Here is a 25,374-nt window from a genome sequence, read left to right as displayed (position 1 = left end):
TCGTCTTTGACACACTTACCATACAAGGCAGGTTAGATCAAGCGCCAGCGTCGCATCGCGCTGGGGGGATTGCATTTACTGTAGGACAATGCATTGATTCGGACTAGGTTGTTCGTGGGAAGCCATGCGTACATGATGGCTGTAGCAACAGATGGTACTTACCTCAGGCCTGACGCTTGAAGCTTGAAGGCCTGGCTCAGTTGGCATCCGAAGGCCATTGTGACTCTTCAGGTGGGCTGTATATCAACCCAATTCGCAGGACAAACGCGGCCAGTAATAAGTATCCATCTTTCCTCGGACCTTCCTCCACCTACTGTTAGTTCAGCATGGACGCCAATGACCAACCCGCCGACGTGGAATCCCTTCCTGCCGAGATATGGCAGCACATCATAGCGGAAGCCTGTAAAGACGGCGGACGTACAGGCACATCGCTCATACTCACCTCCAAATTCTTCCACACCCACGCATTCTACAATCGCTTCTATACTCTCGCCTTAACATCCCTTGCGAGGCTTGAAGGCTTCTTGTCTTGCGTTCGCTCCTCTGTGTGGCCATTTCCTGTTCGACATCTATGGCTATCCCCCCAACGCGAATGGAAGGCAGCCTCGAGCTATCAAGCTGTTGCAGAGCAAAAGAAGCTATGGGACGCCCGCTACGTAAACGCGATACGAGAACTTCTTCCCCTAGTCACGCCGACGACACGCACCCTGGTCATCGTTCAGGACGGTAGTTGGCTTGGGCGTGTGCCTTGGTTCGAGTGCAACTTTCCCCTCCTCGAGGAACTCACCGTCTGTGGGGACGTTGCGGCCGTGTTGCCATCGTCCGCAGACTCCGCACACGAAACGGGTCCCGACAGCGCGACCGTACCGGGAAGCACTCGAGACCTGCCCCGTGTTCCCTCGCTGAAACATTTCCACATCGCCACCAACTCGTCCAGGGCACGCGTCGCGCTGCTGTCCACTTATTCATGGCTACGTGCCTCGCCGATCACACATCTCCGCGTCTCCGATGTGAGCGACGACGACCAGAGGATCGGGTTCACGAGGATCCTCGCGCGTGCGCTCGGCCTCCCGGAACCTAATGTCGGTGGGGGCTGGAATTCCAATGATCAAAGCCATCCAGCTCTGCCCGCGATCCCAGGCTCCTTGATGCGTGGAGAAACAATCCTGCCATGCTTGCAGAAGCTCCTGATCCAAACCGTCGAGCCTAACCCGGGTCTTCGTGGAGATGTGGACGACCCGTTTGACCAGTTGAAAGCGTCGCTGCGTGAGCTGGCGTGGGAAATCGAAGACGTCGAGGGGCTTTCGCTGCTCGTGACGGAGAAGAGCTAGAAGAAGTTGCCGAATTGGGAGCAGCGCCTTTGGGATCATTGGCTGGACAGGATGGAGGGGAGAAAGGGCTGTTGGGTTGAGTCAGCTGAAGAGGAGGAGGCCTTGGAGGGTCTGGACGATCCGCATCCTCACGTTGTCACGGGCTTCCTTGTGATGGACTAGGAGCATAGAGGAATCTCGAGCTGGTGCAATGTGTGCACTGCTTCTCCTGGTCATCCTGGCGACACGAACGTCGGTCTCGATCTGGGAGGGCTTTCGCACAGATACGATATATAACGCAGCAACACGCGGGACACGCTTTGACTCCCTCTCTGAAACGCTTTCACTGGGCCACCTTTTCGCTCGGGGCACTGGCCAAGCTGCCCTTCATTTTGTCCTGACCAAGAAGTTCGCCTGTCACGCGAATCTGGCTTTCAATCGTGCCAAACACTGATAGAACTCACAGGATTCACGGCGGTCCTCGCACGCTGCCCGATCCGTTTGACTGGCAGCCATTGTACATAGAAGTGGCCTTATTCCTGGTCACGCATCTGCATCAATCCTGAACATATTCGCTTTAGTGCTGCATGCCTGACTTCCAGATGGGGCTGAACCTGAACTGAAGGGAAAGGCTGCGAACTCACGGATATCTTCACCGGTGCTCTGGATACCCTGAGCCGAATCAGCACAACGACGTAACGACATGACTGAAGACTGCTGAAGCCAGGTGGACGTGTGATGGCCTCAGAACAAGGAGGTTGTCCCCTCGACAAAAGGCTTGCCATGAGGTCCAAGTGCAGACCGCCGACGCGTGTGTGGCTGAAGCGCTTCCCAGCTGCCGCAGACCATTTCCACCCCGTTCTGCCCTTCGCGACCGAGTCTGTACCTCCATCTAAAAGCACTAAGTATAGCACGTACTTACTGCAGCCCACCCTTCCGCACGTCTGGCATTGCGGGCGTTAGGGGCGAAACTGTGTATATGACTAGGGCCCCTGGTCTATCATATTCGCTTCGGAAGCTTCCAGGGGCCGATATGTTGTGGGCATCTCGATATCAACCCCTCTTACCAGCTGTGCACGCGCGAGCTCAATATTCAATATTGGTATCATGTCCTGTCGCCCTGATTGGTCCGATTAAACCTTGCTCCGAATAGGGATGTTAGCTTCTGCTGTTTCCCTCGTGTTTTACAACCACCTTGCCAACGTACTGGTCGAACGTACGGATAGCCCTTGTCCTCCCCTCGATTGCACAAACACTAACTATAGTGACCCATCCAGACAATGCATCCCGCCGTACGACGGCTCGAACGCATCCCTCCTGAGATCTGGCAAGAGATCATTGCCTTCGCGTGCACCGACGGCGGCGCCACAGGCAGGTCCATCGCCCTCACCTGTCGATTCTTCCGGGAGCAGTCCCTCCACGTCCGCTTCACCTCCCTCTCCTTCAAGAACACCACCCGCCTCCTCGTCTTCCTCGTCTCCCTCCGCGTCCAGCCCAAGGACTGCAAACCGCGCATCCAGCACGTCGCCCTCGAGCCCTCGCTCTACACCGGCCACATCCCGCGTGCCCTCCGGCACCTCGCGGGCAACCCGCAGCCCGGGCAGGAGGTCGACCCGGTGGACCTCTGCGCGAACGCCGTCGAGGCGCTCTTCTCGCTCGCCGCGCGCCAGCTGCGCACCCTCTGCCTCGTCGCGAACGCGAGCAGCGCGGTGCCGTTCCGCTACTTCGTGCACGCCTTTCCCAAGCTCGAGGAGCTGAGCGCGTGGAACCACCCGCTGTGTCCCCCGCCGGCGACGGGTGCCCACGAGTACCCGCCGGGGCATGCTCACGCGCATACACTTCCTGGGTCCCCATTCGCCAGCCCGGGCAGCCCAGGCGGCGCCCGGGGCATGGACACCGACGATAGGCAGGAAGCCGGGGTATTGCTCCCGGCGATGAAGCGTTTCCACTACGTTCTGACGGAGCCGGGCATGTCCTTCAAGAACGTGCTCGCGAGCTTGCCGGCGCTCGCCTCTCATAAGCTCACGCATCTCCGCTTGTCTGGCTTGACCTCCGCGGACGAGGACGTCCCGCGGATACTCGCTGACATCCTCGGGGTGCCTGCACCGATGCCCTTGCGGGAGCGCGTGCGGCTAGGTATCACGGGTAGCAGTGGGCCACAGTCGCACTCGCCGCTCGACACTAGCGGGGCGAGGTTCCCGAACTTGCGGCATGTAGTGTTGTACGCGATACAGCCGGGGAGAGACGATATGCAGTCGTTTCCCAGGTGGGCGACGCTGCTGGGTTTGCTGAGGGAGCTAGAGCGCACGTGCAAGCGCGTGGTTGGGATGCGGATGGTTGTGCTGGAACGGAGCTGGATGAGGAAGTCGAGGTGGGCGACGAGGTTGAAGGACGATTGGTTACAGCGGATGGAGGGAGGGAGGGGGTGTTGGGTGGAGAGTGAGGTTGAGGAGTCTATAATTGAGGGACCTCTGGAGGCTCCGAAGGGCGTGGAATGGTAGCACGTACCTTTCTTTGGGAATCGCCATCTGGTTTGAATCAAAGCTACCTGGAATGCTGTGTCCAAAAAGAAAAGATAGGTACAAACACAAGGTTCGGGGTGTCTGAGAAATTCGGTATGTGGCAGCAAGGTGAGGGCAGTCCAAGGAATCCCCTAGTAAAAGGCGAGGGGATTATTTGTTGTACTACCCTCAACCACAGATGATCTGAGGATGATAGGCGGTCGCCTATCAGAGTTTTGCATATTGCCCGTCTGGCAGGTGTCGACGGCGCCCACCTGGAACTGTTGTCGTCGCAGTCGTCTCGCCTGCTGTGACTGCCCCCTGGCTGCTTATACCGACTTTGGGTTGTCTGCCTGTATATTATCCACCTGTGCTGGCCAATCTGGAAAGCCCTACTCGCTGTCCTAGATGCTTCCGCGACGCGTCTGTACTTGTAAAACGCGTCAGGATCATGTGATCGCGCTTTTTTGCACCAATCGATTCAATGCTCGAGTCAAATTCACTACTAGCCTGCCTGGAACTCTACAGAGTCAGATCCTCCTAACCTCGTGGCGCGGTCACTGTGTCCTTACGCTTCACCGCCAGACCCTGCCTGTTACTATCCCCACCGATGGCTGCAGAAGGAAAGGGCGTTCTGCTCAAGGCGGATGCTATCGCCGAGACCTTCCGTGTAGAGATCAAGTCGGCTCTCTCCAATGCGTCTCGCCCTCCGAAACTGGTTGGCATCCTCGCGACGAGTGCGTCCCCGAGCAGATTCTACGCGGAGTTCACGAAGAAGCAGTGCGATGCTTTGGGCGTGGAGTTCGTCCTGAGGAGGACGGGACAGGCCGCGGACGAGGCCCTCGCGCCTGGAGAGGGTGTAGAGGAGGCTATTATAGAAGCGAATGAGGATGATACGGTGAATGGCATCATGGTATGTCCTTGATTCAAGTTGTCGAGCCCGTTTGCCATGCCTCATCGCGTCCGCCGCATCGAACGAAGGTCTACTATCCTATATTCGGCGCGCAGCAGGTGCGTACTGAACCACGCTGGATTTCTGTTGCTGTTCGTAACTGAACCATACGCGTGCAATTCTTAGGATCACTATCTGCAGCAAGTTGAGCCACCGTACGCCGGTCGTCTCGGAGCTTTGCTCTTACACGCATGTATAGATCGTGTCCCCCTTCAAGGACGTGGAAGGCCTGCACTTCAAGTTCCACTATAACTTATATCATAAGTGCGTTCATCTCAGATGGAAATAACACCTATCCTGTCGACGTTGTCAATCCATGACCACATCGTTTACACGTCCCTTCGCAGTATTCGTTTCCTCAACCCCAAGACGCTGGCGTCCTCGCTGCCTACGTCGACCAGCAACGACACCCCACCTGCCGTCAACGACGAGCCTCCTCCGGGTTACGTCAAGTCCATCCTCCCTTGCACGCCGCTCGCGATCGTCAAGTGCCTCGAGTACGTTGGCGTTTACAACAAGCTTCTCCCATACGGCGACCGCGCATACGGCAAGACCATCACCGTCATCAACAGGTGCGTCCTCATCCGATGCTGACGTTACGCCCTCGGATCGCACCATATCTTGCCTCGCTCCGAATGTACACCATCTCATGCCGTACAACACGCACAGGTCCGAGGTCGTCGGCCGCCCGCTCGCCGCGCTGCTCGCCAACGACGGCGCGCGCGTCTTCTCGGTCGACATCGACTCCATCCAGGAGTACACGAAGCGGCCCCGGCAGGCCGGCGAGTCCGAGCAGACGCAGCGCAAGTACTTCCCGCGGCACGTGGTGCACCCCGCGAGCCCGAGCCTGCAGGACGTGCTCGCGCTCTCGGACGTCGTCGTGTCCGCGGTGCCGAGCAAGGAGTACAAGGTGAAGACGGCGTGGCTCAAGGACGGGTGCGTGTGTCTGAACGTCGCCGCGGACAAGAACTTCGAGGCGGACGTGAGGGAAAAGGTGCGCTTTGCTGTTTCCGGCCGATGCCTGCGGGATGCTGTGACGGTTGCTCATGTTTCGACGTGCCGGGCCACGCGTCCGTGTATGCGACATACGCAGGCGTCGCTGTATTTGCCAACTATCGGCAAGGTTACTATCATGATGCTGCTGAGAAACCTGTAAGCACTGCTCTTTCTAACATGAAGCCTGACGCCAACCTGTAGGATCAGGTTGCGCTTGCAGCAATACAGGAGTTTAATGGGAGATGCGCAATCGTCCTCATAATGAAGAGAAAGCTGCACCTATGATTAGTGGCAATCGCCACCAAGAGTACATTCCGCACGGCATAGAGCGAAAAGTATACTCGTGTACCATTCATTTAAGCTGTAGCAAAGCTCTGTAACGACGACCAGGAGACCCTTGTATTACCTTGATTTCATACGATAGATAGTTGTCAGAGACAGGGAAGCAACGCAAACATGTGCGCATGGAACCCTGGTAGGGAACATTGGATGGGAGTCGGGTGCCACGTGAATGTGCTCGCCCTGACCGTGCCAAGGAATGGATAAGCTAGAAGGAAGGGATACGATGGATGACATGAGATGGACATCTAGCGAATGTTACAGCCTTGAGTCCACCTCGCGGATGTCGATCGGTGGTATCGAGAATGCAGACTCGCCCAGGGGCGTCGCCGTTCCTGAGCGGGGGAAGTTGGGGGTGACGGGCGTGCCTACCCTTGAGGGTTCGTCTGGTACCATAAAGCGCACACGATATCGGTGGAACTGAATGGTTGTGATCAGGGTGCGCACGAGGTCGAGCGAGAGGAATGGTGGCTTACCGCTGGAAGCTTCGGTATTAGTACGAAGACGAGAGCAGTGAGGTTGATAGCGAAGAGCCAAGGATTGTAGTGCGTGTAGTGCGTGGATGCAAGGAATCTGTCAAGTCATTCACGACAAACTGTAAGCAGCTCGTCTTACAGGGAATCGTAGCACGTGAAGAGAAGAATGATCTCACAGTGTTATGGGCACAATGAACAACCATTTCTTTGCAGGAGTGTATTGGGCGCCCTCGTCAATCTGTTCCCACAGAGTGAGGTTGTCGTACACGCCACCGTGAAGATCCGAATGGAAGGGGATGCCAGTGACATAGTGGAACATGAGATATGAGAACTACATCCGGACCGAGTGTCAGTACCATTCAGGACTTTCGGCAGAGACAAAGGTCCGGCGGCGGCACACTTACCCCGAGGTAGAGCAAATTGACAAGCGTCCAGCTAATCTCCTGGGGCATACCGGGGATGGTATCGATGACGACCTTCCCTGCAAGGATGAGGACGGTGTGGATGAGCCATGCGCCTAGACGCCAAAGTGGAGGAGCCGCGACGTTAGTCTTGTGCACAGTGGACCACGAAGTACAGTCGGCGTACCCTTGCGATTCACCCACTCCGCGTTCAGGTTGTCGTACACGCCCTGGTCAAGCACATCGGTTTGGCTCTCCTCGCCAACCTTTTCGACCTTGACGATGCTGCTACTGCGTTCCCGACCGACACGTACAGTCAGGCTGGGACTTGCGGACTTCCGAGGGCTTAGAGTCGACGTCGTGGCTGGAACAGCCATGTTGGATTTCTGGGTCGATGGTGGTAGATCCTTGAGTAGTTCCGGGTGTGCTGAACGGGAGGATACGACAGAAAAGTGGTGCGATGGGCGATTGTCGGCACGAACGGGAGTGTCGTCGTGGCCTTCGTCTGTAGCACTGGGCCGAGGTGGTCTAAATAAGCAAGCGCCCATAACGGGCTGCGTACGCACTTTGCCGAAGACGCCCTTGCCATATCCGGGGTGAACGATGTCATCTGAGGTACGTTCGTCTCGTACACTGCAACCGGGCTCCGATCCGCTACTTCGCCGCTTGCTCTGTTGTCCTTGCTTTCTACCTGCTTTTGCTCATCATTTTCTCCTTCAAGCATTTCTCATCGCTTGGCCTCTCTGAGCATGGTGCTTTTGCAGTGGTGTACTCTTGAACCTTCTGGACAGGGTGGTCTAGCTGCAATACGGTTCTCTTCGCCTGTACGCGTTCAAACCATCCGAATATTTCCCAAGGATGCGAAGCCGTTCTTGCAATGTCCGGATACTGTCAGGTAACCTCTCATGTGCAGAGACTCGCCGGTCTTGCGCTGATGAGCATCACCCACAGCCGTACAGAGCCCCAGGCGTTCTTCTTGGATGTCCTATTCAATGCACATCCAATCACTAGCTCAAACGCCAAGGAGAAACCGAAGCCGTCCAACGCTCTTGTTTCGACATCAATTGCGTACTCGGGGGGCCAGAAGGATTTCGGAGTGAATATGGGTGCGGAGGTGAGTTCCGTGCTGACTATGCGTGTGCTCACACTGATGACGCGTCGGCGCAGTACGCTACGCGTCTGATGATTGTCAAAGGAGCCTTCCATTCTGTGTCCATGGCTATCTACGGAGAGGTCGTTTCAGACACTCCTGCAGCACCCGAAATTTATGAGCCGCGGCCGCTTCCCTCAGCCACCGCAGTACCTCTCGCGCCAGCACTCGACCCTGCCAACGCACGCGATCCCACCCAACTAGCGCGTCAATTGCTGAAGCTTATCCCAGACGCGCCGGATTTAGAGCTCGTGATTCGGCTCGTCTTCTGCTTGAAGCCGCCGAACGACGACTGGGATTTACCCGAGTTTCCCTACCTGCATCCCGACCTTGACGAGGATGCTCATGATTTTGACCTCGAGAAGGCGTTCAGGTCAACAACGCGTCCTGTGGCTGACGACGTTTCACCAGAGACGTTATCCAGGTTTGCCGAGAGAGTCGCTCGTTGCGTCAATGTCAAGGTATGCGACATCGTCATTCACGACGCTGTGTTAGTTCTGATGTAGCTCTGACTAGGACAAGGACGCCAGCCAAACATATCTCGTCGCTGGTATCTTATGTCATGCCGCATGCCAAACTCCTGCCATGGCCAGAAGCCTGCTTGTAAGTCTCCTTCCCCTAGATCACAATGAACTCGCTGAGCGATTCATAGGAAGCCATAGACATTCAGCAGCTCTTCGACGTCTCCACATTGGAGGACGAAACGGCGCTTCTCAGGCTACTTTATGCGGCCGCGAATGCGGATGTTGCCAAACAACTCGATACCGACTGGTTCCACGAGGTCCTGTCGTCAATATCGGCGAATCCGAACAACGACGACGCAGTACGAACGGCAGCAAGGCAACTCACGGCCAGGATAATAGGCTGGTCGACTCTACATGACGCGCTATCAAATACTCAGGGTGACTTCGTGGCTGCTACTGGTCTGCTCAAGGACTTCGGCAACGAGGACCAATCGTTTGGCGTCTGGCTTGAGTCCATGATCACCCATGACGACGTGGTCAATAGTCTGGCCGAAAACCCTGTGCTGTCGGTCACATTGCCTCAATTGTTGTCGCACCGCAGCCCAAGCACCACGCCATCCCAGGATGAGTTTGTGGCGTTCGTCAGAGCGTATCTCGGGGTCGCGTGTGTTCTGGCTGTGTATTCTTGGTCCGATAGCCTACCGCATGCGCGTTGCCGGGCACGGACGCTGGGCATCTTGCGACTCTGGCAAGGTGTGGACGGTTATCGCGAGGTACGTGCATACATCTGGCCACAGGCCGGACGTACTCTCATACAGTTATCCCCACAGATCGTTAACCACTTGTTGCTCATACGACAAATGATCTTCCGTCTCGAATGCATGACGGACGGCGACGATGACGAAGCTCCCACGCAAGCAAGAATCGACTCAGAGCATATTCTCTTCAACCTTACGAAGACACCTCGCTCTTTCCTACGGCCAAACTTTGTCAAGACGATCCTTAACATAGGCAGCTCCAACCTCTACATCACTGACGACGAGCGAGCGTCTATGCGTCAAGCGGCTTTCGTTGTCGATGACGGCTTCAGCGGAGCGGTGGACGAAGTTTTACGGCCACTGGAGCGTCCTCCGGCCTTCGGAAGCCTACGAACAGTCAGGGTTGCGTTAGCATACCTCAATAGAGAACTGGACGAGGATTTGGAGTCCAAAGTTCTGGACGATTTCTGGGAAGAAGCGAACTGCAGCTTAGTCACTGCCTTGTGCGATTTGTTTGTACCCACCGTCGATGAGATCCGCAGCCACTTCTCCCTCCATCAGCCTCCACCACAAAGACCGCAGGATGTTATGGCTCAACTATTCTCTACTGCCGACGACATCCTGCAGCTGCTACTCCGTCTCCTCCCTTCCCATTCCCTTCCGTCCCGTGCATTACGGACGGTAACTATCAACATCGCTGACTTGTTCTCCTGTGCCGACGCAGCAGACATGTTATACTCTCCCTCTAGCGAACCTTCTGCTGCTGCCCAAGCGGCGAGGCAATCTTGCATGGATTTAGCTCAAACACTCGTTCTGCAGGACGCTGCTGCAGCCGGCGGTAAGCCCGGAGCGCAGGTCGTCCTACGCACCCTCTTACAACACGGTCTCAATAGCGACGGCTTGGACCCCACCCATCATCTTCTGCAAGTCTTCTGCCTCCTCGACCACGTCATGCCATCCCAGGATAGTCCCGAGGAACAGCGCAAGCTCTGGATCCAGCGCGTCATCCCCATGATGTTGCAAGATCTCCGGGCATTTTGCCGTGCGTTGGACACGGAGAACAAGGTGCATTTCGTACGCCGCCTTGTTGAACTCGACCAAGGCACGATCGGTGTTGGGGAGTGGTTACTAGTGGAGGAGATCAAGGATGTGTCACGGGCGATTCAGTCACTCCTCGATGACTCGCTCTCCACCTCCCAGCGGTTGATCGCACAAGCGCAGGTCGCTCTGTTCTTCCGGTTCTTCGGCGACGTACTCCGAGGATCTCACGCAAGCTGGGTTCTCGATAGTCTTGCGGCATCGGAAGAGGCGCCTCATTTCTTCGCGTCATCGTTCCTGACATTGTTTGACCTCAACTTGACCCCGCCATATCTCGGAGAGATCGCGGATGGCATCGCGTCCGGATTCGAGGCTTTCGACAACGAGATGCGCTTCGCGCTGGTTGTCGCCCTCTGGCGATCGTTGCAAGCTTCGGAGCTCACTGTCAGCCGTCTGGAAGAACGCTTGCAGCGTTCAATCAAGATCCTCGAGACCATCACTCCTCCCTACCTCGACCCATCGAAGCTGACTGCTGAGATCGGACGCCTGATTCTGGACCTCACGGAACATCCTGTTCCCGTCGAAGGAGACTCAGCTCATTTCCTTGTCTCCCTCCTGGAGTGGACCACAAGGACAGCTTCTACGATTTCTCGTATAGGCGAGCTGCATGCCCTCTCCTTCGACCAGTTCACCAAGTTCCAGGAGCGTCTAAAGGCCACGCTATCCGCAGACTGGGTCGAACGTTTAGACGCGGCGTCGAACGTACTCGTCTTCGGAAGCGGTGACAATATGCCCTCGCCACCCATAGATTTGTCGGAGAGCGTTGAGTTATCTGTGCATGACCTTGAGGACATCCTACGCCAACATACCCCTGCTCCCTCTACCCCTCCGCGCCGTGTACTGAATCAAGACGTATTCGGTCTTGTAACGGTTTCCCCGCCCACTATGTTACGCTCTCCGGCAGTGACCGGGCTGACGAAAACCTACCAAAACAACGACTTCAGGCAGCTGCGCCAATCTTCCGCGCGCGCGAACACAAGCAGGCTCCCGAGCATGCATGTGGACGTAGGTGTAGCGATGGTCGCCTGACCGCTGTCCCACCTGCTAATCATATGTGTACACTTTTATACCCATAGGAATTCGAGAATGCGAGTCAGCCCTCGCCTACGTTAGATCCACTCATTGTGCCTGTCACGCCCATGCAGGCGGCCACCGTCGGCGTAGGAATAAATATGGCTGGGGGCGCAGTTCAGTTCCCGGAGACGTTTACCCAACTTGGGCCGCCATTCAACCCGATGTGAGAAGCGAGGACGTGACACCGCCTAGCGACGACCGTTGATGCAGTAACGTTCGCGGATCAGGCAGAATTGAAGCGGAGACAAGCAAACGCAAGCGAGATGGAGTCGAAGCGGTGACGCTCTCCAATTGCAGATTATGCGCACGGTGGGGACGGCAGGCTACAGTACATGATCAAGGTCCAGTACGATGAAGATGCAAGACGGGAACAGCTGTAGGCAGGCGAGCATGAGGGCAACAGTGTCCAGGATGTGAAGCGAAAGGAGACGGGACGAACAATCGTAGTGGTCATGACGGATGCGGTACTCGTCGACGAACGTGCGACGGATGGAGACTCGGATACCGCGGGATCAGGTCGTCGCGCGAGCGGAAGTAGACGTCCATTTCCGACGCGTCAAACTCGGACGGTGGCGCCGGCGAGCCAGGCGACGAGGGAATGCTCCGCTCGTCAAGCTCGTTTCCGCCAGACGGAAACGACTCGGGTGGCCTCGCAGGTTTCTTGCCCAGCCTGTGTAACCTCTTGCGGCGGGCCTTGACGGGCTGTCGCTCGACGGTCGAAGATGGGCCGGAGTTGTTCGTGTCGCGCGGGGGAACGGAGCGAACGGTGAAGTGCTCGACCGTGCGCGTGTAGGGCGAAAGCGTGTGGTTGGAGTGGGAGAGGGTCGAGAGTTTGGAGATGCTGCCGTTGAGCGTAGGCCGGAGGACAATCTTGGGGTCCTGGTGGTGTTCAGCCATCTGCTCATACGGGCCCGAGGAGAATGTCTCGAGGTTGGACGACGTCGCAGAGAGCCGCCGGGGTCGCCCGATGCGCACGTTGAGGTTCTGTTCCTCTTCGGGCGGCGGGGGCGTCGGGACGGAGTTGGTCATGTCGCTGGAGCGGGACCGTTGGGTCTGAAGGCTAGAGGGAGTGCCGGGACGGACGAAAGGCGAATGGTCCAGGGAGGGGACGGGCGGGATCGACGGAGCTCGCCGGAACGGCCCCGCCGACGATTCCGCCGCATAGGAGTAGGGATGCGCATCAGGAACGGACTCGTATAGGGGAGTCATGCCTGCGAAGTAGGGATTATAAAGAGATGCTGGTCGTGATGTGGAGCGTGTGATTGGCAGTGAACCGGCTCGAGAAGGCAGTGGACGGCGGAAGGTAGAAGGTGTGTCATCTGCATCGCCCTCTGAAGAAGGGACATGTATCTGTGATTGTGAATGGTATACTCGTGGACGGGTGATTGTGCCTCCACCGACAGCAGGGACGGTCTCGTATTCGGAGACGTCTCCGGCCTCAGATATCGACGGGCCGATGTTTCCGCCGTCCGAGAGGAAGTCTTCCCAGGTGCCAGGGTCAAATGAGGCGCCATCGTCTACTGAGCCATCGACCTCGCTGCCTTCTTCAGCGAGGTCGGCAAGACCCTTGTTTCGGCCGAAGAGACTGCGAAGTCCACCAAACGTGCTCTTCGCGGGTATGCCTTCGGGCCGCAGACCGTACGTGGGATCATAGTTCTCGATCTCTGGGAAAGACGTCGGACCATCTTGAACCGGGTGTGTGTTCGAGTTTTGGGACAGGGAACGCGGAGCAGGCGACGTCAGCAGGGAAGACGCGGGCCGTCTGCCCACGCCTGACACCGAACGCGCGGACGGCGAACGAGGACGGGGAATGAACGCGATAGAGGAGGGTCGACGAGGAAGGCTGGCCACACTGGGCGCGATGCCGACTGGGGGCATGCGTGGTATGCGGTAGGATCCAGGTCCTATCGACCCTACGCCATCCAGACTGCGCGTGCGGGACACTGCGGCGGGGTTGTTCTTCGCCAGATATGGCGCTTCGACCTTGGCCTTGACCCACTGCTGGCTGAGCCGGTGTATGATGCCGGGGAGGTCCTCGCGGAACATCTGGCGGAGCTGGCCCTCGATCTCGCGCTGTATGAATTTTTGGATGACGGCGATGGAGTCGAAGGTGCTGTGGATGTCGACGTTCTGGAGCGGGTCGGTCTTGAAGACGAGCGTGATGCCCTTCTGGCGGGAGACGACGAGGACGACGTACGAGTTGAGGCGGAACTGGGAGAGGCGGAGGAGCATGGGCACGACGAGCGGATGCTTAGCGGCGAGCATGCCGCTCGACCCGCCCATGAGGTGGATGTCGGGTTGTTTATGGTTGAGAGGGTTGGCCTTGGGGTACGGCGCATAAGGCGCATCAGGACGTGATTGAGGAGACGAACGAGGTGCGTACCTGGACCTTCGTCCTGAGGACAATGTGTGCGTCCCCGGCATAAGTCAGGCGAAAAATGCCGCGGAATTGGTCCATCGTTAACTCCCCGATATCACGTATCTCGAGCTCAGGAGGCTGCCAAGCCGGAAGAGAGGTGAGTGACGCGAGGCTGTTTCATACCTGAAGGTATACACACTTGCGTGCCCATTTCCAACTCGACGACCTCTATCCTGTCTGCTATGACCGGAGGCTTGTTGCCCTTGTTGAGGGCCGACTCCAGCATTTGGATGGCATTGGCGTGAAACTGATCCGAGAAGCGAGGCCATTTGAATGTGAATGACATCAAGGCAAGCGTACTTCGGATATTAGCATAAGTGTAGTTGGATTTCCAGGTCGTGAAGAGGTGAGGTATGTCCAGGAGCTGGCAGAAGTGTTACGAACGCGATCCAGGGGGTGTATGGCTTCTAATTCTATTGAGATGGTAGAGTATGCGATGTCGGTCGATGAGCAGGCAGTTTAGAGAGGCCTGCCTTGAGGGAGAGATCGAGGAGCGGCGGATGACATGCTGGAGCAGACAAGGTCCCGGCTTGCGAAACTCGGCGGCACCAAAATGAGTTCCTTCGGCACGCCGCTTTCGTACGTCGTCAGCCCGCAGACGCTGCTCACCTGGCTGAGCAATATATGTGTGTATGCCCTGTATGCTGCCACCGTGATGTGCAACGAGGCCTAAGTCTCTCAGGTAACGATGCTCATACGGATGCATGCGCGCGTACCGCCCTGGACGCCGACGGCCAAACTTCCAAGTTCGCGATCTGGAACAAATGACGCGCGTCTAACAACGATACGTTGTTTGTCCCTGTTGTGGCTCTGCGTACCTCTCAATTCGAGCTTTCTTGACCTGGGCAAGAGCACCGATCACAAAAATGGCCGCAACGGACTCGATATCCATCTTCGCAGAGGGTACATTTGAGGAACAGGTGTGCCTGATTGCTTTTGTTGCATTGGACGATTGACGACTAGATACCTTCGCAGATCCTCGAACTCGTAAACTATTTGGCGCGTGCACTACCCGAGGAAGGACGGCCCGCATACATCCAGCCGTTCCAGGAGTCCTTGGCCACCCCGGAGGGGCAGAAACCACTTGATGAGGATGAAGAGAGGAGAAGGCAGATCTTTGGCACGGTGCTCCCAGAAGTGAAAGGGCTTGGAGATGGTTCGGAGAAGGGTGCGTCTTTGCCGAGCTATGTCATCTCGAAAATCTCTAATCATTCAACGCAGAGATTGAGGGATTCTTCAACCTCCTCTTCTCCCACTTTCTCGTCTTATACTCTCTCGATGAACCCAGCACACATTCGCAGCTCGCGACTCTATTGAACACCATCTCTGCGTCCCCCGACCACACACCCGTAAAATACCGGATGTACGGAGTCCATCATCATATCTTGCATCACTCCTGTTGAGTACTCATCATATCTCAGACTCTCAAACCTGTTCAATGCTCTTCCGCGGCGGTCTGGTCTCCGGTTACCCATATACCAAACCCTACTCGAGCTCGCGAGCGTGAACGACGACATTGATGTACTCGGTCTCTCTCAAACTGAAGTTGACAAATGGCTTTCGGAATGGGAAGTCACGCCAGAAGAGAAGAGCAGCTTCATCAAGCTGATTGTAGACGCATACAAGAGGTCTGAGCAGCCGTGAGTAGCATGCTCACCGTCCTGTATGTTTGGGCGCTCAGACGCTCCATAGTGTTGCATCTTACCAGTACCAACTCTCCTACGTTCGTTCACTACCTCCGTCGTCACCCGAAGCTCAGAGTGCCGCCATCGATGCCATCGCCTCCGCCCTCCGCCTCCCTAACAACTTTGATTTCGACCCCCTCTTCCGCCTTGACGCCGTTGTTGCCGCGAAGGACCATGAGCTTTTCGCGCTCCTTCAAATCTTCTTGAACGATGGCCTAGCGCAGTATCAGCAGTGGGCGAGCAGCCATCCCGATGCGCTATCCAAGTATGGTATGCGTAGAAGGATTGATAAACGCTAAAACACCACTTGACTCTTAGTTTTACAGAACTTGATAGCTCACAACTAGAGCGCAAGATTCGTCTTCTCACGCTCGCTTCCCTCGGCTTCCAAAACGTCGGTCGCGACATCCCCTACTCTGTCATCGCGTCGGCGCTCCAGGTCGAGCCCTCGCAGGTGGAATCCTGGGTGATCGATGGTATGTCCTCATGGCACCGAGAATGCACGCAGTACTCATGCCCCTGTTGTCTTAGTCATTCGCGCTGGCCTTGTCTCTGGCAAGCTCTCGCAGACGGCCCAGACGCTACACGTAAATCGCGCCGCCGCCCGCACATTCGAGCGTGAACAATGGGAGCTCTTGGAGAAGCGGCTGCAGGCGTGGAAAACGGGCCTGGCCAGCGTCCTGGAGACGGTCTCTGCGAGCCGCAAGAAAGTCGGCCCGAGTGCTGCCGCTGCTACGCCACCCGAGGCCGTCGCGAACGGCGCTGCTGCCCCCACTGGCATCGAGACGCCTGCTGCAGCGGCGCAGGCCGCTGTTGCATGAACGCCGTTGATTTGTCGGCGGAGGTGGGGTGATGTAAAACGGCTAACGTTTCGTTAGCTACTCCAGCTATCTTCTTGCACGCGTCTGGGCGGAGTTTGGTCATCGCAGGACCGGTAGCTGCGGGTACCTATATACGTGTGCTGGATTGTAATAGACGTGTTGTATTCTCAGGCGATATTGTAGCAAAGCAGTACTATGCGAAAGCGGTCTACGATGCCCAATGGGCATGTGCATGCAAGACGACAATTGATAATCTAATGTCTACCGATTCACCAGTCTCCATCAAAGCCAATGAAACCTAGGGTTTCAGTGAGCAAAGGTAGGACGGCGGCAAAGGTTGGAGACGCATACCGGTCAGAAGGAAGACAGGGAAGAATCGCTTCTTCTCGAGCGTTGAACACCAGTTCCATGCGCTCGTCAGCCGTCCGTCAATACACGATCCTGCGTAAGCAGAAATGTCAGCCTACGCCCGTCATCAAAGGAACGAGGATGAAAATCTACCGTACCTGCATCGAAGTAGTTGCCGGCCCCCGAGCCATCGAACCCATGGCGGAAGAAATCTGCCAGTATCTCGCGGGCCAGGCCTTCGGGTGATCCCCATTCGTCGTCGATGTAAGACCGAAGCGCTGGGTTCTCGGCGATTTTTGGGATCTGGGAGAGCGTGTTGCATATCGGGAGTAGGATGCGGTACACCTGGGAATACTTGTCTGTAACGCAAATGGCCTTTATCAGTCAAGGCTCCCCCACATGGACATGGAGAAGGGGGACAGGAGGACGCACCGATGAACATGAGGGCATTCGGGACGTTGTGGTCGCCCATGTGAATGACCGAGGACCCGACCCAGGAGCCTATGCTACGCTGAGCACGGTTAAGGATAGCGTGCATCATACGCGACGTCTTCGGTGCCGCTTGTACTCGGTTCAAGCCCTGACCAGTATCACGCAGGCGGTAGGGGACGTTCTCGTTAAGGAGGTCCTGCTCGGCCAGGGTCCATAAGTGGAACATGTCTAGGCGGCGCAGAGGTCAAGGTTAAAGAACGAGCTACCACGGTGTTCTGTCGCGATACGTACCATGCAGGATCTCACGCCATAGCGTAAGACTCTGAAGGACGTACGCGTACTGCTTCTGGTGGTCGTGCGTGAGCCGGGCGCCGCCCTTGCCGGACTTGATCGCGAGACTGCTCTTAGGGTCTTTGGGATCGTTCGGATGGAAGTACTGCTTGAGGTATGCAATCATGCGGTCGCATGGGTCGCGGTTGGTGCGGAGGAACGCATGGTTATCCCCGATGCTGTAGATGCACTGGCGGATCTGCTCCTGCGGGAGACCGGGGCGTGCGTACTTGCCCGCAAGCGTCTCGATGGCACGTTCTTTGCTTTTGATGTCACGCTGGATTTCGCGTCGGGAACGGTCTTCGGAGTAGATTTCCTTGGTAGCGACCGAGATGAGGTCATCTCGAAGCAGGTCGACCGCGTCGTGCTTCTCGAGTACGTTGTACACCGTGTAGATCGGCTTCACACAGGAAAAGTTGAGGAGATCCTTGACTTCAGGTGTTTGACTGTCCTGGTATGGATGTCACCATAAGTTTCTCACCCATATAAGAAGTAAAAAAGAACTACCTGAAGGATATAGATTAGCTTGCCGTATGTTGACCGCATCTTATCCGGATTCATAATCTTGTGTCGTCGTCCAATCTCAAAGATGTCCTGGTAAAACTCCTCATTGGACTGGAAGTCACGGTCCTGGAAGAGCTCCTGGCCTTGCTTGTAGTCGGCGGACAGCACGAGACCGGACAGGATGGCGCAGAGCTCGCGAATCTGGTGCACGATCCGCTTCGCCTTCGATAGACCGAAGCCTATTGTGTCGATCTTGTCTGTGTACTCAGACACGTTGAGAGCCGCCTCGAGAAGTCGGAGGAATTTCCGCTCCGAGAGAGTCAGACGCATGGGGATGTATTTTGAGCGCTCCACGAACCACTCCCCGACCGACGAACCGGGAGTAGGTTGCGATGAGAGCACGATATCCGTCTTAGAGGACACCGCCTCTGCCGCAGCACGCTCTAACTCATCATCTGAGTCCTCGGCGGCAGGCTCGTCCACATGCATCTTGGGTAAATGGTTTGGTGCCACATCTGAGGGAGAAGAGCGTACAGCACACACCTTTTCTCCGTCCTCCCCTTGTTCATCGGCAGGCGCGGCAACATTATCATTGGCCTTCGCTTTCTTCTCTTGGTGTCCAGACAGAGGTTTGCTGGCATGACGTTTGCGAGTGCCCTTCCGGTGCTGGGACGCGAAGCATACTTCGCAGAAGTTGTCCGAGCACGTCTCACAGAAAACTTGTGCCGGTTGGTCTGATGGGCCCGCGCAATATATCATCAAATCCCATACGGCGTTGATCCGACAGAACACACCTTCGCACTCTACGCAGAATCCTTGTGAGACTTCCTCTTGCCCTTCCTCTTGATCCCAGCCACCAGTGGCCTTCAGCGCCTCTTTTGTGGCGGTCTCCGGATGTTCGATGTTCTCATGGTCGCCGCTGAGGATGTTCTCCAGTGAGAACGTCTGTTTTGAGGTACCGGCGGACTCCTCCTGGGTGGTTGTGCTGCCCGAAGCCATGATAGCGGAAAGAGCGGAGAAAGAAAAACAATTTGGGGACGGAGCCGCGCATGCCGGGTGTCTGCCTGCTGCCATTCATGCCTTGGACCACTCTTCCCACCTCCATCGGCCATGTTATGAATGCCCGAACACCATCCACCTTCTCACCCTGTCTTATTGCTCGCCCTTGCAGATCTCCTTTCATGGACATGATCGGATTGGTTGGTCCATAATAGAGTGCCCACGACGCTGGTTCGTGCATTACCGAACCAAGGAACGAGGTACGTTTTGAGACCGGGGAGCACTCGGGTGCCCGAGTCTGCCTGGATCATCGCTGCGACTTTGGTTCATAGCCCTTTCCCGAGGCCGAGGGTTGATCTCAGGGACTGCTGTCCACGTCGCGGCTGAACGCTCGAGTGCTGCTGATATAGGTATGTCCCCTGCACACTTAGGTTTGAGCCTCTACGAGCCATCTCACCTCCCGAAACGGCCGCTCTACCTTGACATACTCTGGTCTTTGATGACGCATCTATCACCATCTCCGTTACCGTCTGAACTAACGTCGATTCATCACCTTCCACTCGAGCTGCTCGAGAACATATTCTCTTATGCTTGCACAGATGGCGGTCACACTGGTCGTTCCCTCTCGCTCGTGTCGCGATACTTCTTGGATGTTGTTCGCCCTATCCGCTACGGATCCGTCGCTTTGACCAGTCTCAGGCAAACCAAGTTGTTCTTGACTTGCCTGAAGAGGGAGCGTGCGCGCACGACAGTCCGAGTCCGCCATCTATTCGTTTCAACCTGGAGAGATGGGCAGGAGGTGGCGAGAGTCAGAGACGGGCGCATGCCTCGCTGCAATGTCGTCAGGGCCGACGGGTCCGACAATTTAGTGAACCGGCCTCAGTGGTGCGTCTGGATGTCGTTTCAGAAAATCATCGACACAGAGCTCTCCCAGCTACTACCATCTGTTCTAAAGGCCGCTGCCGACGACCTCGCCACGCTCTCCATCGTGCACTCCTGGGAATTTAGCGCGATACAACTTCCTGCGAAGCTCCCTGCTCTACGGAAGTTCACGTTTTGTGGACCTCCTCCTACGTTCCCTGGTGGGTGCGTCCGACTTTGTCCACCGCCACCGCCGTGCTTCCCAGCCTTACGGCACCTACACGTCGTTTGCTCGAACGTCTCCATCGAGCTCTGGGTTCACCATTCTCCCTCAATGACCCACCTCCGTCTCTCTAACCTAAGTTGTGCATCAAGCACAGTCGTGGACGAGTTATGGCGCGGTCTCAGTTTCGTGTTCGGTGAGTGTTGCCACCAACATGACCCGTTGTTTTGTCTTGTCTGATTGAAGTCATAGGATGCACTATAGCTCAAACGCAGCGCCCTCTGCTATTCACCTGCGTCCGCTTTCAACCGTCCACTTTCCAGTACAACACTTCTGTTTGTCATCTCAAGAATTTTCAGCCCCATCCGAGTATCCGTGTGGAGGTGATGCGAGATCGATGTCGCAGTAATGGCCATTGGGAAGCGCGAATAAGACGTGATTGGGATGAGGGTTTGGGGTCAGGCCCGACTTGGTGGATTGGGAGTGAGGAGCTGGAAGAAGCGGAGGACGAGTCGGACTCCGACTCGGAAGGTGGTGATCCGGGAGAGCTGCGAGGGTTCGCGCATTGGATGTGAGATTGTATGTATCTGATTTCTTCCGCTGACTCAGTGTGGCTAAAAGGGAAAATGTAGCGTCACTATGCTCTGTATCCAAGGCATCCAGTAAGAGAACACTGAGAAGGTCGTCACAAATGGCTCCAATACGGTGAGTCATTCTCGAGATGCGCAGGCCTGGAGGGTCAGCTCAGTCGGGCACACTGCTACGTTTGTCTTTTCCTGCGTCGTGGTTGATACGCCATTGATGAGCCATTCAGCGATACTTTCACCACTCTAACTAAACCCGTTGTGTCCGCAGGCGGTCTTTTCAACAAATCACAATGCCGACTCGCTCATTAATCCTCCACTTTCTCCTGTCCTCGGTCTCCAGCTGCGCTGCGCTTCTCAATCATACGATAGATGACGAGCTCGGCGACGATACAACGGGCCTTTTGCCCGCGTACTCTCCTCAGGGAGGATGGAACCAAGGCTCCCAATGCTTGACATGCGCTGCGCGTCTGGATGCCTCCCTGACATTCGATAGAACGTGGCATGATTCGACATATCATCCAGGTGACCCCGAACGCGTGATTACCGTGGGGTTCACAGGCGTAGCTGTATACGTCTACCACATCGTGCCTAACCAGGCCGGTAGTGATGTCACCACCTTCACCAATCTCAGCTTCATCCTTCACAACGAATCTGTCGGCCAATTCGTTCATGAAGTTGACGAAACTTCAAATTACGCTTACGCGTACAACGTGCTTGTGTATGCGAACACCACCCTTCCCGACGCTGAGCACTTTCTCGATATCCGTGCCAGCGGGCCGAACTCTTCCCTACTCCTATTTGATTACGTCGTGTACACCGCCAATACGACCGAGACCACGCAGGACGCCTCCAGTACTGCCTCTACAGACATAGCCCATACCGCAACTTCGCACTCCTTCGATACTCCCACTATGGCATCTGTCATGTGCTGTACCGGCGCATCTCTGGCCGCGTCCCCTGGTACCTCCGCCACAACCCCTCTCCTCGGTACTTTGCTCGGAATCGCGGTTGCGCTGCTTCTATCGTTGACGACGTTCATATCCCTTCGTAGGCGGAGCCGAAAACGCCGACAGGTCTTTGCAATACGACAGGAGCCCCGGCGAGTCGAGGCTACCACCGTCCATCCTGTCCTCGAGACGGGATGTATCTCATCTCCGCACCTGAGGGAGTTGCCTGTCGTACTTGGGATCCAAGCGCAACTCCGCGCAGTTGACGGTCGACCGTCAGAGAGGACGTCCGTGGTGGACGTGTATGCCGATGCCAGTGGGGACTCAGCCCGAGATCCGCGCGAGACCGGTAGGTTCGAAGACGAGCTTCAAGCCATCCGAGAGGAGGTTGGGAGATTGAGGGAGGCAGTGGACGGGGTGGAAAGACCGCCACCGTATGAGACTGTTACGAGATGAGGTCGCTCATCATGCGCCGCTTCAAGTCGAAGAAGTACTTGAAACTGTGCCGTCTCTCATGATCTGATCATCTCTTGAGCACCCCGGCTTGCCATCGATCACATATAGATCATGTTGTGTATCGATAGCAGATTTTGTAACCTACCATCTTCGCCGAGTATCTCAATATCTCAATAGGCGTGCTCAATTCTTGTCGACCGCTCAGTTCGCCGCGCGCTTGAGGGGGCCAGGGTATGTACCAGCATGGGAGCGCCCATAGCGGTACGTCCTGCTCACTCACTCAAACGCCGCCAGCAGCCCAGTTATGAACTCAATATGTTCCTGCAAATTTGAGCAAAATTGAAGGGATGGTGCTCGAGATTCAGCAAGCGGTCTTCCGGTCGGGATTTCTAGCAGCCCTCTATAGACGCCCGTCAAGCGCGCGGCAAATTGAGCGGCCAACAAGAATTGAGCGCGTCGCGATCGAATCATCCTGCTTTCCGTTCCGTCCACCGTGTTCAAGTGCTATCGCAGTCATCTCGATCCATGTGTTTGCCAATTGTTGCGCACGATTTTGCCCATCGACGCACTTCGCATCCATCTGACACTGGCGGATCCTGCGGCGAGGCAGTGGAAGCAACTGCCACTAGAATTCGGACACAAGTTGTGCTCTCCACATAGTCTCATTGCCACGAGAGTGCTAACCTTGTTCCAAAGAGTTCACGTGGCTAGGCGAGGCCTCTGTAGTGCGCAGAGTTTTCCCCACGCAGTGTACCGGCTAGCCCTGTGTGTAGTAGGTTCAATGAGTGGTCATGGCTCTGTCGCAACCATCAATGAAATCATGGAATGTCCGCCATGCGACCGAGGGACTCGATGAAGACCGAAGCCCCCCACGACTACCGGGGTTTTCCTGCGCAATCTATAAACCTGGTCGGAAAAAGGAGTAGCACCTGCTAGAACCACAAGATGCGTGGCAGTTGTTGTCACCCCAGCCTCCTCTGTCTTAAGCCAACTTTCTACCTGTTCTATTTCCTACTATCACCTATGCTTACTGCTTCATCGCTTGTCAACCGCACCATAGATGATCAATACGGAGACATCGAGGAAGGGATATTCCCTCAGTACTCCCCTCCGGAATTGTGGGCTCAAGGAGCGACCTGCGACCACTGTTCCATAACCCCTGGAATACTGAATGTCTCCCAGGTATTCAATGGAACTTGGCACGATACAACATACGAGCGCGGACAGGCTGATCGTGTAATCAATGTTGCATTCACAGGCGTAGCGGTCTACGTCTACGGCATAGTTCCCAACTCTATCCCAAACGTCACTACCTTCGCTAATATCAGCTTCTTCCTGGACAACGAACTCGTCCATCAATATGTCCACGATCCCAATACTAGCTCGGTGATCGAGTACAATACACCCGTATACGTCGAAACATCCCTCCCGAATATGGAGCACTCCCTCGAGATCCGTTTCAACGGACTCAACGACTCCCTCTTCCTCTTCGACTATGTCGTCTACACGACAACTTCCGATCTACCTCCCCAGGACCATCTCAATGTCCCCAAGCTTGTCGGAGGACTATTAGGGGGGATATCAGGGATCACGTTGATCGTCATACTGTTCTATGCACTCCGGCGACGTCTACTATACTCCCGTTCCCACCCCTTATTCACTGGATGGAATGGGGCATCCCTCACCGGTCTTACGGCGTCCGAGTCGGACGTTGGCTCGGACTACTCATATAAGGCTCATGCTGGCACGTCTCCGATCATGAACCCACGAGCCTCTCTTCCACGTTCCACCGGTATGATCAATACCCGATCGGAGGAGGTCACCCAGGGCCTTAACCCCCTAGATATAATCTGTCATCGCAGCATCCCTTCTGTGCCCAGTACAGCAAGATATGAAGATTCGATGGCCTTCGACCAGGAGAGTTGAGAGTCCTGACTGGACTGATAGTCTATGGCGATTGACAATCAGTGTTGTGTACGTTCAGGTTCCAGCTGGTGTACGCTGGTTCATACTTATCTACTTGTTACCAGCTTTTCCAGCCGAATGGCAATCCCATGCTTGTTTCTACACAGTTCGAGCGAACTCGGATGTTCTGACTTTGACCCGAGCTAGATATTGTTTGTGTTGTAGGAGAATGATAGCTATACACCTTGACCTGCGGCCTATACATAAAGCAATGACTGAGTCATTACGGGAGTTCCACGATATGGCGAGGAGAGGAGAAAAATCCTACACAGCCCTGCTCAAGTTCGTCCGACAACGGCCACGATCTTGTTATGCCGATAGCACAAGCCAGGCCATGTGCTGCTTCTTACCCACGCCGAGGGTACATTGTCGCCTCAACAGCCGTACGATCAACCTGTATATTAATATGTGAACTCTCGATAGACCGACCTGTGCTTGGACCATCAAGAAAGGCTCACCTCACCTCGTTGCATCGTTGCCCCAACACGACGGTCGACCGGGGACCTCACCTGGAGTGACGTTTCGTGCAGTCTGACCTATACAAGGCTTACAAGGCGGTAAACCGCGGTGGTAACGGACTGTTGCATGGTGTAGTACTTAGGGTAGAAGTTAGGGCAAAAGGATATGGTGTTTCTGTAGCCTAGGCTCATGGTCGTGTTCACCTCGTACCTCCTACTCCCGTTATGGGTAGCATTAGCGCAGTCCGTTCTAGTCAACTACACCATTGACGACGAATACGGAGACGAAAAGACTGGTGTTCCACCGGCCTACACCCCTCCCATATATTGGGAACAAGGTTTGGACGACATCCCTTGTGGGTTAAGTATTCTCCAAGTGGACACGAGCCAAGTTTACCGCCAAACGTGGCATGCCATCCGCTGGCAGGATGGTCAAGATGCCGACATCACGGTGATCTTTACGGGAAGTGCGGTCTATGTCTACCACATGGTGGCAAACATCTTCCCTGCCGTCGACACCTCGTCACAGCTCTCCTTCATCCTTGACGACGAAGTTGCTGGACAGTACAACAACGTCCCGGACGCATCCTGCTCGATCCTGTATGATGTGCTGGTGTTCGCAAACACGACTCTCGAGAACGTAGCACATACCCTCATCATCCGCGGACGAGGTACCACTCCCTTGATACTCTTCGACTACCTCGTGTACACATCCGAGACAGAGCCGAATGTTCCTGCCCCGGTGTCATCAAACGCGTCGGCATCGTCGGACACGTCGGCATTGTCAAACACGTCAATGTCGTCAAACGCGTCGGTGTCG

At 55.8% G+C, this 25,374-nt stretch overlaps 10 protein-coding genes across 10 annotated transcripts; 7 read left to right on the top strand and 3 right to left on the bottom strand.

Moving 5' to 3' along the window:
• Positions 1-326: 326 nt before the first annotated feature.
• On the top strand, positions 327-1,575 carry DICSQDRAFT_180154 (uncharacterized protein; the record flags this gene model as incomplete). Its single annotated transcript, XM_007364933.1, has 1 exon — positions 327-1,575. The coding sequence occupies one exon, from the start codon at positions 327-329 to the stop codon at positions 1,329-1,331; it is 1,005 nt and encodes a 334-aa protein (XP_007364995.1). The 3' UTR covers positions 1,332-1,575.
• A 1,015-nt stretch (positions 1,576-2,590) lies between these two features.
• Positions 2,591-3,811, top strand: DICSQDRAFT_169312 (uncharacterized protein; the record flags this gene model as incomplete). Its single annotated transcript, XM_007364932.1, has 1 exon — positions 2,591-3,811. The coding sequence occupies one exon, from the start codon at positions 2,591-2,593 to the stop codon at positions 3,809-3,811; it is 1,221 nt and encodes a 406-aa protein (XP_007364994.1).
• Positions 3,812-4,421: 610 nt separating this feature from the next.
• On the top strand, positions 4,422-5,919 carry DICSQDRAFT_58356 (NAD(P)-binding protein; the record flags this gene model as incomplete). Its single annotated transcript, XM_007364931.1, has 7 exons — positions 4,422-4,724; positions 4,793-4,822; positions 4,890-4,907; positions 4,963-5,027; positions 5,111-5,335; positions 5,433-5,757; positions 5,857-5,919. 7 exons carry the CDS (start codon positions 4,422-4,424, stop codon positions 5,917-5,919), a joined length of 1,029 nt encoding a protein of 342 aa, XP_007364993.1.
• A 437-nt stretch (positions 5,920-6,356) lies between these two features.
• Positions 6,357-7,352, bottom strand: DICSQDRAFT_146552 (Orm1 type endoplasmic reticulum protein; the record flags this gene model as incomplete). Its single annotated transcript, XM_007364930.1, has 5 exons — positions 6,357-6,518; positions 6,575-6,671; positions 6,751-6,905; positions 6,979-7,091; positions 7,163-7,352. The coding sequence occupies 5 exons, from the start codon at positions 7,350-7,352 to the stop codon at positions 6,357-6,359; spliced, it is 717 nt and encodes a 238-aa protein (XP_007364992.1).
• Positions 7,353-7,724: 372 nt separating this feature from the next.
• DICSQDRAFT_58351 (uncharacterized protein) lies at positions 7,725-11,474 on the top strand (the record flags this gene model as incomplete). The annotated part of the gene is made up of 6 exons (XM_007364929.1): positions 7,725-7,870; positions 7,927-8,089; positions 8,143-8,580; positions 8,642-8,728; positions 8,778-9,362; positions 9,420-11,474. 6 exons carry the CDS (start codon positions 7,725-7,727, stop codon positions 11,472-11,474), a joined length of 3,474 nt encoding a protein of 1,157 aa, XP_007364991.1.
• Positions 11,475-11,969: 495 nt separating this feature from the next.
• DICSQDRAFT_169308 (uncharacterized protein) lies at positions 11,970-14,224 on the bottom strand (the record flags this gene model as incomplete). Its single annotated transcript, XM_007364928.1, has 3 exons — positions 11,970-13,841; positions 13,903-14,016; positions 14,078-14,224. 3 exons carry the CDS (start codon positions 14,222-14,224, stop codon positions 11,970-11,972), a joined length of 2,133 nt encoding a protein of 710 aa, XP_007364990.1.
• A 580-nt stretch (positions 14,225-14,804) lies between these two features.
• Positions 14,805-16,444, top strand: DICSQDRAFT_169307 (PCI-domain-containing protein; the record flags this gene model as incomplete). The annotated part of the gene is made up of 7 exons (XM_007364927.1): positions 14,805-14,858; positions 14,914-15,106; positions 15,160-15,301; positions 15,360-15,578; positions 15,631-15,893; positions 15,950-16,099; positions 16,155-16,444. The coding sequence occupies 7 exons, from the start codon at positions 14,805-14,807 to the stop codon at positions 16,442-16,444; spliced, it is 1,311 nt and encodes a 436-aa protein (XP_007364989.1).
• A 269-nt stretch (positions 16,445-16,713) lies between these two features.
• Positions 16,714-19,057, bottom strand: DICSQDRAFT_58739 (uncharacterized protein; the record flags this gene model as incomplete). The annotated part of the gene is made up of 8 exons (XM_007364926.1): positions 16,714-16,742; positions 16,796-16,885; positions 16,951-17,151; positions 17,225-17,452; positions 17,516-18,005; positions 18,062-18,547; positions 18,602-18,792; positions 18,853-19,057. The coding sequence occupies 8 exons, from the start codon at positions 19,055-19,057 to the stop codon at positions 16,714-16,716; spliced, it is 1,920 nt and encodes a 639-aa protein (XP_007364988.1).
• A 961-nt stretch (positions 19,058-20,018) lies between these two features.
• Positions 20,019-21,546, top strand: DICSQDRAFT_104630 (uncharacterized protein; the record flags this gene model as incomplete). Its single annotated transcript, XM_007364925.1, has 4 exons — positions 20,019-20,337; positions 20,394-20,720; positions 20,774-20,846; positions 20,997-21,546. Coding segments are annotated over exons 3-4 (564 nt in total), but the record flags the coding sequence as incomplete, so codon positions are not given.
• A 1,629-nt stretch (positions 21,547-23,175) lies between these two features.
• DICSQDRAFT_12400 (uncharacterized protein) lies at positions 23,176-23,640 on the top strand (the record flags this gene model as incomplete). The annotated part of the gene is made up of 1 exon (XM_007364924.1): positions 23,176-23,640. A coding segment is annotated over one exon (465 nt), but the record flags the coding sequence as incomplete, so codon positions are not given.
• Between the last annotated feature and the right edge of the window lie 1,734 nt (positions 23,641-25,374).

This window comes from Dichomitus squalens, assembly GCF_000275845.1.
Source record: "Dichomitus squalens LYAD-421 SS1 unplaced genomic scaffold DICSQscaffold_10, whole genome shotgun sequence".
Lineage (NCBI taxonomy): Eukaryota > Fungi > Basidiomycota > Agaricomycetes > Polyporales > Polyporaceae > Dichomitus > Dichomitus squalens.
The sequence above is the reverse complement of the archived record's forward strand: the minus strand, read 5'-3'. Positions and strand labels throughout refer to the sequence as shown.